Source organism: Saccopteryx leptura, chromosome 2 (genome assembly GCF_036850995.1).
Source record: "Saccopteryx leptura isolate mSacLep1 chromosome 2, mSacLep1_pri_phased_curated, whole genome shotgun sequence".
Lineage (NCBI taxonomy): Eukaryota > Metazoa > Chordata > Mammalia > Chiroptera > Emballonuridae > Saccopteryx > Saccopteryx leptura.
In genome coordinates, this window is record NC_089504.1 from 279,575,481 (window position 1) to 279,590,782 (window position 15,302).

General features: G+C 51.5%; 1 protein-coding gene across 2 annotated transcripts; it reads left to right on the top strand.

Moving 5' to 3' along the window:
* The first annotated feature begins 3,338 nt into the window (after positions 1–3,338).
* REN (renin) lies at positions 3,339–14,039 on the top strand. Of its 2 annotated transcripts, XM_066366072.1 has the most exons (9): positions 3,339–3,470; positions 6,848–6,998; positions 7,545–7,668; positions 8,266–8,384; positions 9,570–9,766; positions 12,047–12,166; positions 12,542–12,686; positions 12,910–13,008; positions 13,604–14,039. In XM_066366072.1, exons 1-9 carry the CDS (start codon positions 3,373–3,375, stop codon positions 13,763–13,765), a joined length of 1,215 nt encoding a protein of 404 aa, XP_066222169.1. In that variant the 5' UTR covers positions 3,339–3,372; the 3' UTR covers positions 13,766–14,039. The 2 variants fall into 2 exon arrangements, with proteins under 2 accessions (XP_066222169.1, XP_066222170.1); XM_066366073.1 differs by lacking the exon at positions 12,047–12,166.
* The last annotated feature ends 1,263 nt before the right edge of the window (positions 14,040–15,302 follow it).

The following is a 15,302-nucleotide window of genomic DNA, read 5'->3' on the forward strand; positions in this document are numbered from 1 at the left end:
TCTCTGCCTATCCTACCATTGCCATAGGCCTTGGCCACTTGGGGACAGACACAGGTCCTCAAACTCATGGTCTCCCTGACCCTCTTGTCTCCTGGAATCCCGGTTCTCTCCCACTGTGCACCATGCTTTACCAGGTACCCGAAACCGCCATCTCCCTCACTCATCACGCCCCCCCATCACCCAATGCTGCAGATTTTATTTCCTAAATTTCTCTTAATCTATTTTCTCTATCTCCACCAGGCCCACCTCCCCTGGTCCAAGCTAGTTCTAGTGCCACGGTTTTCTAAGTGGTATATGCCCCATTATTCTGGACCATTCCCAAGTCCACATGGAGCCAGAATGTTTTTGCAGACGTATTTAATTACATCATCACTCTCTACTTAACTTGTTCACCCATTGCTCGTAGGATAAACAAAGCATGGAGTTCAAGAACTTTTATGATTTTACACTCAAGTCAGCTATGTAATGAGTTCTAGTTATACTGCCTAAATTTGTAGCCTGACTTCATCACTTATTGTCAGTGTGACCCTGGGCAAGTTACTCCCTAAATCCTCCTCACCTGTAAAATGGAGTAATAATGGTACTACCTCATACAGTTGTTGTAAGAATTAAATGCATTTAGCATTTAGAATGGTGCCTGACATATATATTACGATACATGCAATAAGTGTTAGATTTTTCTCTGTCTCCCCACCCATCTCTCCCCTATTTTCTATTCTTTGTTTAGCCACATTGGCTTTTCTTTAAGCCCTTATTCTCACCATGTTCCTTCTATCCTCAGGGCCTTTGCACATGCTATCCCCACTGACCTTTTTTTCTTTTCCTCTTCAGCTATTCAGTGCCTGCCTGTGCAGACTTCAGAATGCAACTCAAGGCCCTGGTTGGTGGCTCAGTGGATAGAGTATCAGCCCAGTGTATGGACATCCAGGGTTTGATTCCTGGTCAGGGCACACAAGAGAAGCAACCACCTGCTTCTCTCCCTCTTCCCCTTCTGCAGTCAGAGGCTCGATTCGTTCAAGTGTGGCCACAGGAACTGAAGATGGCTTGCTGGTTCAAATGTGTTGGCCTTAGGTGCTAAAAATCGCTTAGTACTCGAACATCAGCCCCAGATGGGGTTACCCAGAGGATCCCAGTTGGGGTGCATTAGGGAATCTGTTTATCTCCCCCCCTCACTTAAAAATAAAGAAAAAAGAAAAAAAATTAGAAAAAGAATGCAACTCAAATGTAATTTCCTTGGGGGAACCTTCGTGGAATTCCCTAACCAGTACTGGTCATTGTTAGTATTTTACATTTATGTTGTGATAAGAACACTCTATCTCAGGGGTCCCCAAACTTTTTACACAGGGGGCCAGTTCACTGTCCCTCAGACCGTTGGAGGGCCGGACTATAAAAAAAACTATGAACAAATCCCTATGCACACTGCACATATCTTATTTTAAAGTAAAAAAACAAAACGGGAACAAATACAATATTTAAAATAAAGAACTAGTAAATTTAAATCAACAAACTGACCAGTATTTCAATGGGAACTATGCTCCTTTCACTGACCACCAATGAAAGAGGTGCCCCTTCTGGAAGTGCGGCGGGGGCCGGATAAATGGCCTCAGGGGGCCGCATGCAGCCTACGGGCCGTAGTTTGGGGACCCCTGCTCTATCTCCACAAAAGCAGAAACTATGTTTCTTTTTGTAACTCCACCACCTTGAAAAGTGTTTGACAAATCATAAATACTCAGTGAATATTTACTAATGAATGAAAGAGGAATGAACACACACAGAGGCCTTTAAGACTGTTTAATACATAGTCAATCTGACAAGACACATTCCCACTTAAGAAGTTCTAAAGAGTCTCCCTCAACCTCAGATACTTCCCCCTCTGCCAACCACCATGCCTAATAACTCTCCAGTTAGAGTTTATCCAAGAAACACCAAATTCTCCCATCATTTGGTAAGGGTGTTATAATTTTTGAGGCCTAAACATTTACTAGTAGACACTTTAGCAAGAGATGAGCTCCTATGATTAAGCCTTTATTGCCCACAGGTGGTGCAGAGAGCATTCTGTACCCTGAAGGCACAGAACAAACACTAGAGTATCTGAGCAGGAAGGCACTTTGGGGACCACCAAGCATCTACCTCATTGTACAGATTTAGGAACTGAGGCCCAGAGAGGGAAGGGAGGGGTTTAATGTCACACAGCAAGTTTGTGGTAGAGTCAGGATGAGAACCTAGGTACCTGACAACTAGCCCAGGGCCCTTTGCACCGCCCATCACAGTTCACTAATTCATTCATTTGATAGGTATTAAGCACCACTTTGGGTAAGAGGAGGATGCACACATACAGAAAAAAACTTTGATACAGGACGGTTGATGTCTATGCTTGCATAAGAGGGCTTGTACCACGCTGTAGTCAGTTCTGGCTAAAGCAGGGCCTGCTTCATGGAGGAGGTGGTGATCACTGAAGTGGGCCCTGAAGACTTAGCAGAGAGAAGCTGGGAGAGCCTGGGCAGAGCCCTGGGTGTGAAGAGATCACATCCATCCTGGGATTCAGAGACCAGGCTTGGGGATTTGTCCAGACTGCTTGTAAACTACAAGAAAATTAAAAGGAGGCAGAGACAGTGTCCTGAAGAAAGTTAGGGCCACGCAGAAAGAGGATTAGAAGTTGGAAGAGCAGCTGCCCCAACCTGATCTTCTGCAAAAACCTCCCTAAGCCCCTGAGAGCTGCCATTCTCTCCCACCAACACTAGGTCAGTAGAGGCCAGACAGTTTTGTCCCCAGCTCCCTGCAGGCTATGCTAGGTGCACTTTCCCATAAATAGCCACTGTTGACAGGCCTGGAAGGTGGCAGCAGAGAGGCCATGGGTCTGGCTCGTCAGGGTGTATAACCCAGGAGGAGTCACCCATGTTCCAGATGGGAACACTGAGATGCAGTCTGGCAGAAGGCCGTAGCCAAGGTTAATACAGGGGATGAAGCTTGAAGGGCATGGGGTAGAGTCTTGCCGAGGGTTGGAAACTCAGGCTCTAGGTCTGTCCCAGCCTTGATCTTGCTCCTGAGCAGTGCTGTTTCTCATCAGCCTCTGTCCCCTGCAGAGGTCACAGAGGGCCAGGTCAAGACTGGGCTGCTGGCGTCACTGGATACAGCGTTGTATTCCCACAGCCCTACTTCCTCTAGCTCCTCCGCTCCATCAAAACCCTGGTTACCCTTTACCCACCTTGCTGGAGAGTTCATTGCTGGCTGCCCTGCCATCTCCCCTGGGGTAATAAATCAGGGTACAGCAGAACTGCCACCATTGCAAGTGTGGAGAGTATAAAAGGAGAAGGGTTCTGGGAACCACAAGGCTTCAGTGGATCCCAGAGAGAGCCAGGGACCCGGGGAAGCATGGACCGATGGAGCAGAATGCCTCGCTGGGGCCTCCTGCTGGTGCTCTGGGGCTCCTGCACCTTCAGTCTCCCCACGGACGCTGGCGCCTTTCGAAGGTAACTAGGGCAGAGGGTGGCAGGGTGTGGGAGTTCCCACCTTCCTAATACTGCTGGCTTTCAGATAAGTGATGTCATCCAGTCCTCACAACCAGCTGAGCAGGGAGGTATAGTGTCTGAGAGGTCAGGTGCCTCGCCAATGACCCACAGCCAGTAGTGGCCCTGGGGTCCTGGAAGCCATGCCTTTTGCTTCTGGCATAGATCACCCTACTGGGCACTGTGGGGGAACTCAGAGAGGAGCAAGACACGCTGGCACCTCCCGGCCTGTGAGGAGGTCATCACCTAATTATTAAGAAGGCTGTGGTATGGTTAAGTCTACCAAGGAAGAAGCACAAAATAGTGCTTACCCACAAGGCTTTGAGAGCTGAATCATCTGGTTTAAATTCTGCTCCACTAACAGAACTAACTAGCTCTGGAACCAGTGACAAGTTGCTTAACTTTCCCAGTCTCAGTTTACCTTTTTTTTTTTTTTTTGTATTTTTCTGAAGCTAGAAATGGGGAAAGACAGACAGACTCCTGCATGCGTCCGACCGGGATTCACCCGGCACGCCCACCAGGGGGCGATGCTCTGCCCCTCCGGGGCATCGCTCTGTTGCGACCAGAGCCACTCTAGCTCCTGGGGCAGAGGCCAAGGAGCCATCCCCAGCGCCCGGGCCATCTTTGCTCCAATGGAGCCTCGGCTGCGGGAGGGGAAGAGAGAGACAGAGAGGAAGGAGAGGGGGAGGGGTGGAGAAGCAGATGGGCTCTTCTCCTGTGTGCCCTGGCCGGGAATTGAACCCGGGACTTCCGCACGCCAGGCCGACGCTCTGCCACTGAGCCAACCGGCCAGGACCTCAGTTTACCATTTTTAAAACAGGTAATAATAGCACCTACTTCTCTAGCGTTGCTTTGAAGAGTTACTGGGCTGGCACAGGTCAAGCCTGTGCTTGGTGCCAGCACACTGTCAAAGCCCCGCGGGGCAGTGCTGCAGGGTGGGTTGTTACAAACATCACGGAAAGGCTTGAGGCAGCCCAAAGGGAGAGAGGAGAGAGACCTAGCTCAGGCGGTGCTGCCCTGTGGAAACAATCAACTCATTCAGGCTACAAAGGAGAGAGGCCGGTGGGACAGAGTCCAGTGGGGAAAGGGCTTCTGCTTGGGGAGTGCAAATGCACCAGAGAGCTTCAGGTAAAAGGGCGGGCTTTACAAAAACTAATAGTTGCGAAGCATATAAAATGCTTAGCGTTTCACAGAATCATTTCACTTTTCTCATCTCAAATCATCCTCTCAACAATCCCATTTTACAGATGAGCGCACTGAGGCTCAGAGAGGTCACATGTAGAGGCTGAACCTTGACACACACTGGGCCTTTTGTTTCCAAAGCCTCTTTCCCTGCTCCCAGGCTCCGAAGAGCAACAGCTGGTTTGGGGCGTGGGTGAGAAGCTGGGGTGCCCCAGCAGTACGCATCTGGGTGTAGCCTCCATCCCCAGGGTGAAGGCAGAGAGAGGTAAAAACATTCTCTTTTTCTCTTCAAAGAGAAAATAAAAGTAGGATGGGGCCAGGAGTGGAGAGGGAGTCATGTTTTGGAATACAGCTATAAGGATTTGGTCACCTGCTATGGGCCAAGCATTATACCAGACACTTTGGGAGACCTGAAGACAGGACAACCTTCTCAAGGTGTTTTCATGGTGGGCAGCTCATTTAATCTGTGCACTGATTCTCCGAGGTAGGTATTACCATTAAGTTCATTTTTAGAGAGGAGGTCACAGGGGCTCAGACAAGGCCCAGAGAAGCTAGGCAAGTTGCTCAGAATTACACAGGGAGTAAGGAATTCAAGCATGTCCCCACCACCACTGTGTCCTCACTACCGGACAGCACCACCTCTGTGAGCAGTTGGGGATGTGGTGCAGGCTGTGACCACCATGGAACACGGAGAAGGAGCCTAAGCAACCGTGAGGCCAGGGTGAATTGGAGTTCACTGGCATGTGAAAAGAACTTTGTGGTGGGGTGAGAAGAGAGGGACTTTCTGAAAGGAAAATGGTAAAAGTGAAGGCCAAGAGCAGAGGCTGTTCTGTTCTGAGTAAATAGCGAGAAATGCATTCATTCCTTTGGGGTCAAGCCTTTTCTGCCCCTCCATTTCCCATCTGTAAAACGGGAATAAAAAAAATTACCCACCAGGTAGGAAGGCTGAGAATTGAATAAGATCATAATTGCAAAAATACTTTTTGAATAGTAAACTGTGATATATGACGTTATGCCCATTAAAATATTATTCAGACAGGCATATGAAATGTGACTTCCATACGGTATATAAAAGTGGTATTCATAGTCACGGGCATGATGGGGTAGGTAGAATGAGGGGAGACAACAAGTACAGGAGGACTGGAAGCTGAGAAGTCTGCGTAAATCCCCAGGCTTCAATCCGCCCCCGCCCCCCCCCCCTCCCTCCTCCCCTCCCCGGCGCACACCACGGCCTTCCCCAGCAGCTAGGAACATCTTCCTTCAGGTTCCTGCAAAGCAGGGGGCCTTTTTTGGGAACTAGGAACAGCTGCTACTTCAAGTCCCTGTTCCAGTACTTCTGAGCCGCCTCATCGCTGTGAACCTATAAAGTAAGAACAACCCTAGTCAGCTGGGTTGTCATGAGGTTACATGGCGGAGTGGCAGTTCAGTATGCTGTGAGTTTTTCAGGCTCTAATTCTGCTTCCCAAAGGTGGTAGGAATGTCTCAGGACAAACAGCCTAGGGACTGGGATTAGGCTCAGAAAGGCACATCTTTCCAAGGACAGGGTGCACAGGCATTCTGGCGATGTGGTCTCTCTCTCTCTCCCCCTGCCCAACCCAATTCAATTGGTTGGCTCCACCCCATAGTCCTGGCTGGGCGCCTGCCCCAGGCATTCAGCGACCCTCAGGCTGCTGCCGGTGTCTGCTGCCACCTACAGGTCTCATGTGGCACTGCCTCTTCCTGTCCAGCTGGAGGGGGCACCCCCAGCCTTCCTCTAGTTAAGGGGGATGTCATTGTGTTTCCTCCTCTGTCTCCTGCCTGATGGAGTTTCTTGAAGGCAGCTATGACCTTCATCATTATATCTCTAGTCTCCAGCTCCGTGTAGTCACAGAGAAGGTATTCAACATGTGATATGGAATGAATGAATGAATGAATGAACAAGTGGCCTCACAGTGATCAAAATTAGACAATAGGAGGAAGGTAGTTGAGGGTTATTTACTACTACTGTAGGTGACTCGTGGAGGTTTGTGAATTCTCCTTTGGAGGCCTAAGGGCACAAGAGTCCTTCTTAGGTGCCTGGGCCAAGGTTAGGAGTTATGGTCCTAGATGTCCCCAGGGCTCTTCCATTATTATGGGGGAGTACAGAGTTCTTCTCTTTCTTCCTTTCTTCTCTGGGCCAGGATCTCCCTCAAGAAAATGCCCTCAGTCCGGGAAAGCCTGAAGGAGCGCGGAGTGGATGTGGTCAGGCTCAGGGCTGAAGGGGGCCAGCTCCCCGCGAGGCTCTCCGTCAGCAACAGCACCTCTCCCGTGGCCCTCACCAACTACCTGGACGTGAGTCCAGTCCCTGGCCCTCCCGGCTCCTTTCCCTCTTGGGCCTATGGCTTTCTTCACTCTTTCTGGCTGTCTTGGACCGAGTTGCTGAGGATCACTAAGCACCCTACCAAATTCCCATTGTACAGCTGCAAGCCTGAGGCACGGGGGTGGGGGGCAGGAAAGAGGGTTAGGTTTAGAACTGGGAATCCAGGCTCTGGGCCTCAAGCCCGGGAGTCACTGGGACAGGAGATGTGAGCTCAGACGCACGTTTCTGTGACCGGGCTCAGTACAAACCACTGAGTGGGTTCCTCAAGGGCTGGGGAACCTACCGACTTTGTTTTCAGTACTTTTATTTCACCCGCTTGTCTCACTTCTTGGGAAGTCATAAGACGATGCTAAGCCTACCATTCAGGCCCTGCTGGAAAATGGAAACCCACAGAGGCTGTGTGACCTGCCGGGTCTCGCCACAAGTGCCAAGGCGGGGGGGGGGGGTTTACAGAGCAAGACGCCAAGGCCCGATGCTCCCCAAGTCCCTCCTGCCGCCTCCTTCTCTCATCCCCGCAGACCCAGTACTATGGCGAGATTGGCATTGGCACCCCACCACAGACCTTCAAAGTCATCTTCGACACAGGCTCAGCCAACCTCTGGGTGCCTTCCACCAAGTGCAGCCCTCTCTACTCAGCCTGTGGTGAGCCCCAGACCCGCAGCGTCAGTCCCCACGCCCCGAGCCTGCCAAGCCTGGGCAGTCCTGCCTCACACCCAGCTAAACCCCTCCTGCTGCCATCTGAGCTGCTTCCTCTCTGCCTCTGCTTCCATTGCCCCTGAGAGGAGAGAGGGAAATGTCCCCCATTTTCCGAATATGACCATCCAGGCAAAACAGCAAGCTTCAGGAGTCCCCAGCTCACCAAGAAAGCCATTTCTCACCCTTGCTGAGACTGAGAGAGAACTGAATTCTCTGGCCCTCCAGGCACGCTCTCCCTAGTCAACAACTTCTTACTGAGTGCTCACTGTAACCAGAATCTTCTCCTCACCCCAGTGTTGGGAATTATTTTAAAATGCTTCATTAGAGACAAAATTCTCAGAGACACGAGCACATAGCAGGGGCCCCAAAAACATTCCTTGATTGATAAAACACATTTTTTCCCAAGCCCTCAACCAACCTCAGGACCACCCCCTCCCTGCACCTAAGTCCTCAACCACAGAAGCCGTACCCCTATGCACCTGCCTCTGAACCCCCTTGCCTGGACCTCTCTGGGACAGACCTGAGCCTATGTCCCTCTCTCAGAGATTCACAGCCTCTATGACTCCTCGGAATCCTCCAGCTACATGGAGAATGGGACGGAATTCACCATCCACTATGGATCTGGAAAAGTCAAAGGCTTCCTGAGCCAGGACATGGTAACTGTAAGTGGGACCAGCCCAGGTCATCTGACCCCCTGCCCTGTTTGTCTCCAGACTTCAGCTGCCACTCTAAGGTCCATACTTGAGGAAGATGCCATCCCATGCCCTTGGAGTCTGGGGACAGGCTCTGCCACTGGACAGAGCAAACCTGAGCCCCTGGCTCAGCACTGGGTGATTTATACAGACTTTTGCATCTAACTCACACATAGGGCTTGTCTGAGCCCTGCAGCCTCCACTCCACTCACTCCAGTCCTGCCAGAGGTCACCTAGCTCGGACTGAACTCTTCACCAGGCCCCAGACTGAAGTCAGTGTCAGAGATAGGGTCAGCTGTCCTGTTGGCATTGTGGTCAGGTTAGTTTTAGGGTCACAGAATTTAAGGTCCTACTTAAGGCTAGAATATAGGATTAGGGTCAGGGCCTGGTTTTCTTTTCCATTTGGCCTGTGTCTGATCCCTTCTCCATTCTAGGATTTCTCTAGCTCCTGGTCTGTCAGAGATAGGGAAGGGCTACTCATAGAACCTGAGAGGAAGTCAGTGTGAGCTCTTACCCCTCCCCTTGTCTGTGAAACCAGGGGGAGAGGAACATGAAAGGCAGGCCGGGCTGTGCTGAAGAAACCCACAGGCCAAATGCAGGTGGGGTCCTGAGACCCAGTCCTGCCAAAGTGGAAGCCGGGCCAATTGAGAGGGGGCCTGGGAGCTCCTGGCAGCTTTTCTATTACTGCTTGGAAGCACCACCCTCTCAGCCTTGGTTTCTTCCAGTCACTGGGCAACCGCAGTTCTCTGTAGACCCAACAGCCTAGCCAGTGGTCGGCAAACTCATTAGTCAGCAGAGCCAAATATCAACAGTACAATGATTGAAATTTCTTTTGAGAGCCAAATTTTTTAAACTTAAACTATATAGGTAGGTCCATTGTTATTAACTTAATTAGGGTCCTCCTAAGCTGGCCTTTGAGCCACACTCAAGGGGCCAAAGAGCCACATGTGGCTCACGAGCCGCAGTTTGCCGACCACTGGGCCCTAGACGCATATTAGGAGAGAGGAAATGTGTGGGGATTGATGAAATGAGCTTACCCCAATTGCTATACACTGGAACACATGCATCCCCAAGGCCCCCACTGTGAAAGCCCAGACTAAACCCAGCTGTCGGTTGGGTAGTGGACTTGGTCTCCTCTGGTCCTTCCTCCCACAGGTGGGAGGAATCACGGTGACACAGACGTTTGGAGAGGTCACGGAGCTACCCCTGATGCCCTTCATGCTTGCCAAGTTTGATGGGGTTCTGGGCATGGGCTTTCCTGCACAGGCCGTTGGTGGGGTCACCCCAGTCTTTGACCACATCCTCTCGCAGAGGGTGCTAAAGGAGGACGTCTTCTCTGTCTACTACAGCAGGTGGGCCTGGGACTGAGGGGCGGGGGAGGGATGAGGAAGGAGGCAGAAGAGCTGGCAGAGTGAGGAGAGCTGGACCGGGATCCTGACGTGTTCATGATTAGGTGGTATTCCATCCATATCTAGAGGTGTGCTATCCAATATGGAAGCCACCTTTTAAAATTTAAATAAATTGAAATTAACTACAATTTGGCATCCAATTCCCTCCCTAGTCACACTAGCCACATTTCAAGTGCCCAAAAGCCACAGTGGCTACTGGCAACCATATTGGATAGCACAAACAGAGAACATTTCCATCATTATAGAAAGGTCTGTTAGCACTGCTCGAGAACAAGAGGGAATGGGGAAGGGTGGTGGGAAGGGATTGCTGTAACCTGGGGGCCTTCCCTCTCAGGGCCTATGGTTCCTCTCACACAGAGAAATGCTCTCATTCATTCCTTAATTCCCTCATTTATTTGCTTATTCAATGGTTCAATAAATATTGGGCACTTGTGAGCCAAGCCCTGTGCAAGGTGCTCAAGGTACAACCATGAACACCATGTACAAGACAGAGTCTGGCCCTCACAGAGCCTACAGTCTCGCAGGGAGGACAAGAAACATGACACCTCGATGCAACAGCAGGTAGCACAGGGCTGAAACTGCAGGGCTTTCCAACTCGAGGCTGAGCTTATGTGCAGGTCGGCTGGGAGCTGACCAGGTTTGCGGTCTGCTCCAAGCTGTTGGGTTGAGAAAGATGGTCTGAGCTAGAGACAAGGATCATAAGGGCAAGAATACCAGGCCAGTGGCAGTGAGGACAGAGGGGAGGGTCAGACTCCAGAGACAGCTCAGAGTTAAATGAAGTGTCTGGTTTGGTGAGAGAAAGGAAAAGGAAAAGGCTACCAATTGGCTCTGCAGCCAGGTGAGTCTCGGAAGAGCTGGTTTAGAGGTGGAGCCCGGCAGGATGGCAAGGAGTTAACAGGTGAGTATGGGTGTCAGGAAGTGAAGGGCAGATGTAGGCTGCCCTGAGAAATTCAACAGGGAAAGGAATGTCAGGTAGGGGTGCAGGTAGAGATAAAGAGAGAAGCCTGGAAAAGAAGGGTGGGTGTTTTTAGCAGCTAGAGGATACCTGAGCTGAGCATGCTTGCTGGTGGAGGGAAGGCAGGGGGAAGCAGGAGATTGAAAATGTGGGAAAAGAGATGACAATGGAGGGCACAAGAGCCAGGAAACCATGGAAGGGAGGAGGGTCAGCACCAGAAAGAAGGCAGCCTTGTTGATGGAAGGGAACATCCAGAGAGATCTTTAAGTGTTGATAGAGGGGCAGAGAGAACTTGTACCAGCACACACACATGCATGCTAGATTTGTAAAAGTGCAATTAACTGTACTTGTACAAATAGCATGTGCATAGCTACACACCTGTATATACAAAAGCATGTACACATGTTGCTGGTTTTGAATGCTGGAAACCCCATCACATACACACAGAGGAACCAGCCCTACGGTAGGCACTGAACCGGGGTTGGTACTGTGTAGGTCGGAGGGGAGGAAGGCAATGGGGATCAGCTTTAGACTGGGCCCCAGGGCCCCCACCCCTATCATCTCACTTAATGCTGGATGACTCCAGGCAAGTGACTTCACCTCTTGGTGACACACTTGCCTACTTGCCTGAGGGGTAAGAAGAGTGCAAAATACCCCCTCACCACCACCAGGCTAGTGAGGCTCTATTGAAACAAAGGCTTCCTTTCTACTGTGTCTCTTTCTCTGCAGAAATTCCAAGTAAGGCGATGATAGTCCCCACATGGCCCAGACCTTCGAGAGCACCTGGCCCAGAATCATACCCACCACCTGCCCAAAACTCACTTCACAGCCTAGGCTCTGCTGGATGATGATGTCCTCTGCCCCTCCTTCCCGCTCTCCTCATGCCCCCCGCCCACCCCACCCAACAGCTCCCCTCCCATATACCCGTTCAACCCACATTTACCCATTCAACCTATAGCAAACCCAAACCCAAACAGAAACCCAAGTGAGGTTGGGGCCAATTTGTGTCTGGTTTGCTCTCTACTATTTGTCCTGATGCCTGTTCTTTTCTGTGACCTCGATGGTGATGCTTTATTGGGTGCAGCTGGACTTTCATGGGGGGAAAACGCCACGACTTGGGCTAGGGGAGGGGCGAGGTGGAGAAGCGGCAGGTGCTCCAGCATCCCAGCCTTGCCGTCCCTGCCTTCCTGGGCCCCACCTGAACCCGGGCCCAACTCCCCTTGTGCTGAGGTCCTTAGGTCTCCAGGAACCTTTGATCTTTCCTTTAGGAATTCCCACTTGCTGGGGGGAGAGATTGTGCTGGGAGGCAGTGATCCCCAGTATTACCAAGGGAATTTTCACTACGTGAGCATCAGCAAGACTGGCTCCTGGCAGATCAAAATGAAAGGGTCAGATATCCTCCACCCTCTCCACTCTCCAAAAATGCTGCTGCTAACGCGGGTGGGGCGGGGAAGGGGCAACGTTGCCATCCTGCCCTCTTACGGTGCAGGGACTTCTTAAGGCACAGCCAACATTTGTTCTGTCTAGGGATGGGGAACACTGAGATGTGAGGGGCGGTGGGGGGAGGTAGAGGGTCACTAAGCACGTGCTGAGGGAAGGGCAGTACCTTTCTTCTCCAGCTCCTGCCTTACACATCCTTCACTGCATCACTGGACCCCCAGCATGGCCTCCTGTCACCTGCCATCACTCTGGAAAGCTGTGCAGCCTGGTGGTGCTCATCAGTCTCTCTGTCTCTCTGTCCGTCTGACTATGGCCTTTCCCAGGGTGTCTGTGAGGTCAGCCATCTTGCTCTGTGAGGAGGGCTGCACGGCGGTGGTGGATACTGGCGCGTCCTACATCTCAGGTCCCACCAGCTCCCTGAGGCTGCTCATGGAGACTCTGGGGGCCAAGGAGCTGAGCACAGATGAAGTAAGAAGCTGGAGACGTGGTACCAGGGGTGGGGGAGTGCTACCTGGTCCAGACCCCCAAATCACCCCAGGCACCATTAGGTCCCAAATGAGGCCATTTCCAGCCTTCAACTCCTCACCTCTCACACTTTTCATGTGTGGCTGGGTCCTCCCTGGGCACAGGGCTGTGTCTCTGCTAGGAGGCCCCCACATACTAAAAGGGCCTTCCTTTACTCTCCTCCTAGTATGTCGTGAACTGTAACCAGGTGCCTACACTCCCTGACATCTCCTTCTACCTCGGAGGCAGAGTCTACACCCTCACCAGTGCAGACTACGTATTACAGGTGAGGTTCCACTTTGCTCTCCGGCAGCAGGCAGGAAGGGTGGGCAGGAGCCCTCAGAAAGCGACAAGTCATCATGACAGACTACCTACTAGGCCAGCAGCTCTCAAACTTCGCTGTTGGGAGTCACCTGAAAGCTTCTTAAAATCCCAACAGCAAGCCACGTCGCCTACCTATTAAATCAGAACCTATGTGGGCAGCACCTGAGCATGTCTTCAAAAGCCCCAGGTGATTCCAATGTGCAGCCAAGTTTAGGAATCATTGTGCTTGGTGCCTTGTCTGTTTTCTAATCAATGCCGTGTTCCTGTATTCCAATCCCCCTTTTACACTTAATAGACTTAAAGACGTTAAATGACTTGCTCAGGATCAGCTCTGCCAGACAGCAAGCTCATATAGTGCAGTGCCTCCTGCTCTGTGTGCCCAGCGTCTAGCACAGCGCCTGCACCCCAGAGGGGTGCGGTCCAGGATGCAAAGGAGGTGCAGTGTGGAGGGGGGAGTGCTAGGGCGATGTTGCTGAGGAAGGCTGCTGGAGTCAGGCAAAATGAGGGCAGAACGGTCACATGCTGGGCAGTGGGGAAAACTGTGTGCCTCCTGCCAGGATCCCTACAGTACTGATGACCTGTGCACACTGGCCCTCCATGGTCTGGACGTCCCACCACCCACCGGGCCTGTCTGGGTCCTGGGAGCCAGCTTCATCCGCAAGTTCTACACAGAATTTGATCGGCGTAACAATCGCATTGGCTTTGCTTTGGCCCACTGAGGCCCTCTGCTGCCCTGCGCCCCCTCCCCCCTGCCCTGGCCTAGAGCTGGAGCCCGTTCTAGGACCGTCCCTGCTTGAGCTTGTGTCTTCATGTGGGGGTATAGGGTGTGGAGCTCCTCCTGGATGTTTGCCCTGCCCCAGCATCAGCTCTTCCCTGCTTTGAGGACAAATGAAATAAAGACTTCATGTTCACAGCCCTATTGCACCTGGGTCCACTAATGTTTGAACCAGAAGGAAGGGCAACCTCTGTCACTCTGGAAAGTGATCACGTGCAGACAGGAATGTGGCACAGAATGACAAACACACTCACCTGATGTCTGCAGGGCTCAAATGGAGTTGTTTACACAACCTTGGCTGAGAAGTTTGCAGAGAGCCAGCCCCTTTCTCCCTCTAGCCCCTCGAGGACCAAGGCTAATGCTGTGACAGTGGGCTGTGGGTCAGAAAGATGCTCCCAGCTCATGGAAGCCTGCCCCAAGGTCAGGCTCTGCACTGCTGAGCTAGCCAGGCCTGCCTCTTCCTGCACTGTAAACCTCTAACACAACCCCCACCCCCCTCCACCCCGGGAGCTATTTACAGTGCAGTCCAAGGCACCACCACCTAAAAAGTGGAACAGCAGAGATCTGATTGACACTCCCTTTTTACATATGGGGAAACTGAGGTTGGGAGAATGGAAGGCGTTTGGCTGAAATCTCTCAGTGAAGTGTAAAAAAATCAAGACTAGAATCCAGTCCATCAGATTCGGGCCCTAGGGGCTTTCTACCTTGCCACAAGCAGGCAAACCTTGACAGGGAGAGCCCCCACACCTTGGCATGGGGCCACGTGCCCAGGTACACAGACACACACTGCTCTCTCTGTCTCATGAACTGGGAACAGGATGAAACCTTCTCCCATTCCTACCACTTGAGCTGTCTGCAGGAATGTCTAGTTCCTGTAGCAGGAAGCAGCATCCACCCAAAGCCACTTATGCTGTCTCTTTTCATGGTAGCTGTTCACCCCTCTACTGACCAAAAAGGGAAATGCATTGAGTAGCCTGACCAGGTCGAAACCTCACACCTCTAGAACCTAGAAGAGCAGCCTCTTGGGATTGTGTGGGAACGCAGGGCTCCTCTAGGGCAGCATTCTTGCATGGATAGCATCCTTCTGCAGAGCCAAGAACATGATTGTTTAAGTTTGCTTGCCTGCCTGGCTTCCATATGCAAAAAAGAAGGTCAGAGTCAGGGTCCTTTCCAGCTCCACGTCCTGAGGCTCCCTGACCTTAGGTAAGCAGCCCTTCCGCCACCATCATCTCCTATACTCTATACTATGATAACCATATGTGCCTATTTACATTAAAATTAAACGTCACATCAGTCACATTTCAAGTGCTGGATCATCACGGGTGGCTAATGGCCACTGTACTGGTGGACAACACTAAATAGAACATTTCCATCATCATAGAAATTCATCCCGGCAGAGCTGGATTCTGGACAGCATTAATGATGGGGTCTTGCGGTTGAAATGAATAGGCCAGAGACAACTTTGGGAAATAGAAACGGAC

Coding starts and splice junctions, on each gene's coding strand:
- REN (XM_066366072.1), top strand. CDS start 3,373: ATGGACCGATGGAGCAGAATGCCTCGCTGGGGCCTCCTGCTGGTGCTC. Junction 3,471..6,847: donor GACGCTGGCGCCTTTCGAAG/GTAACTAGGGCA, acceptor TCTCTGGGCCAG/GATCTCCCTCAAGAAAATGC. Junction 13,009..13,603: donor GTGCAGACTACGTATTACAG/GTGAGGTTCCAC, acceptor GCCTCCTGCCAG/GATCCCTACAGTACTGATGA.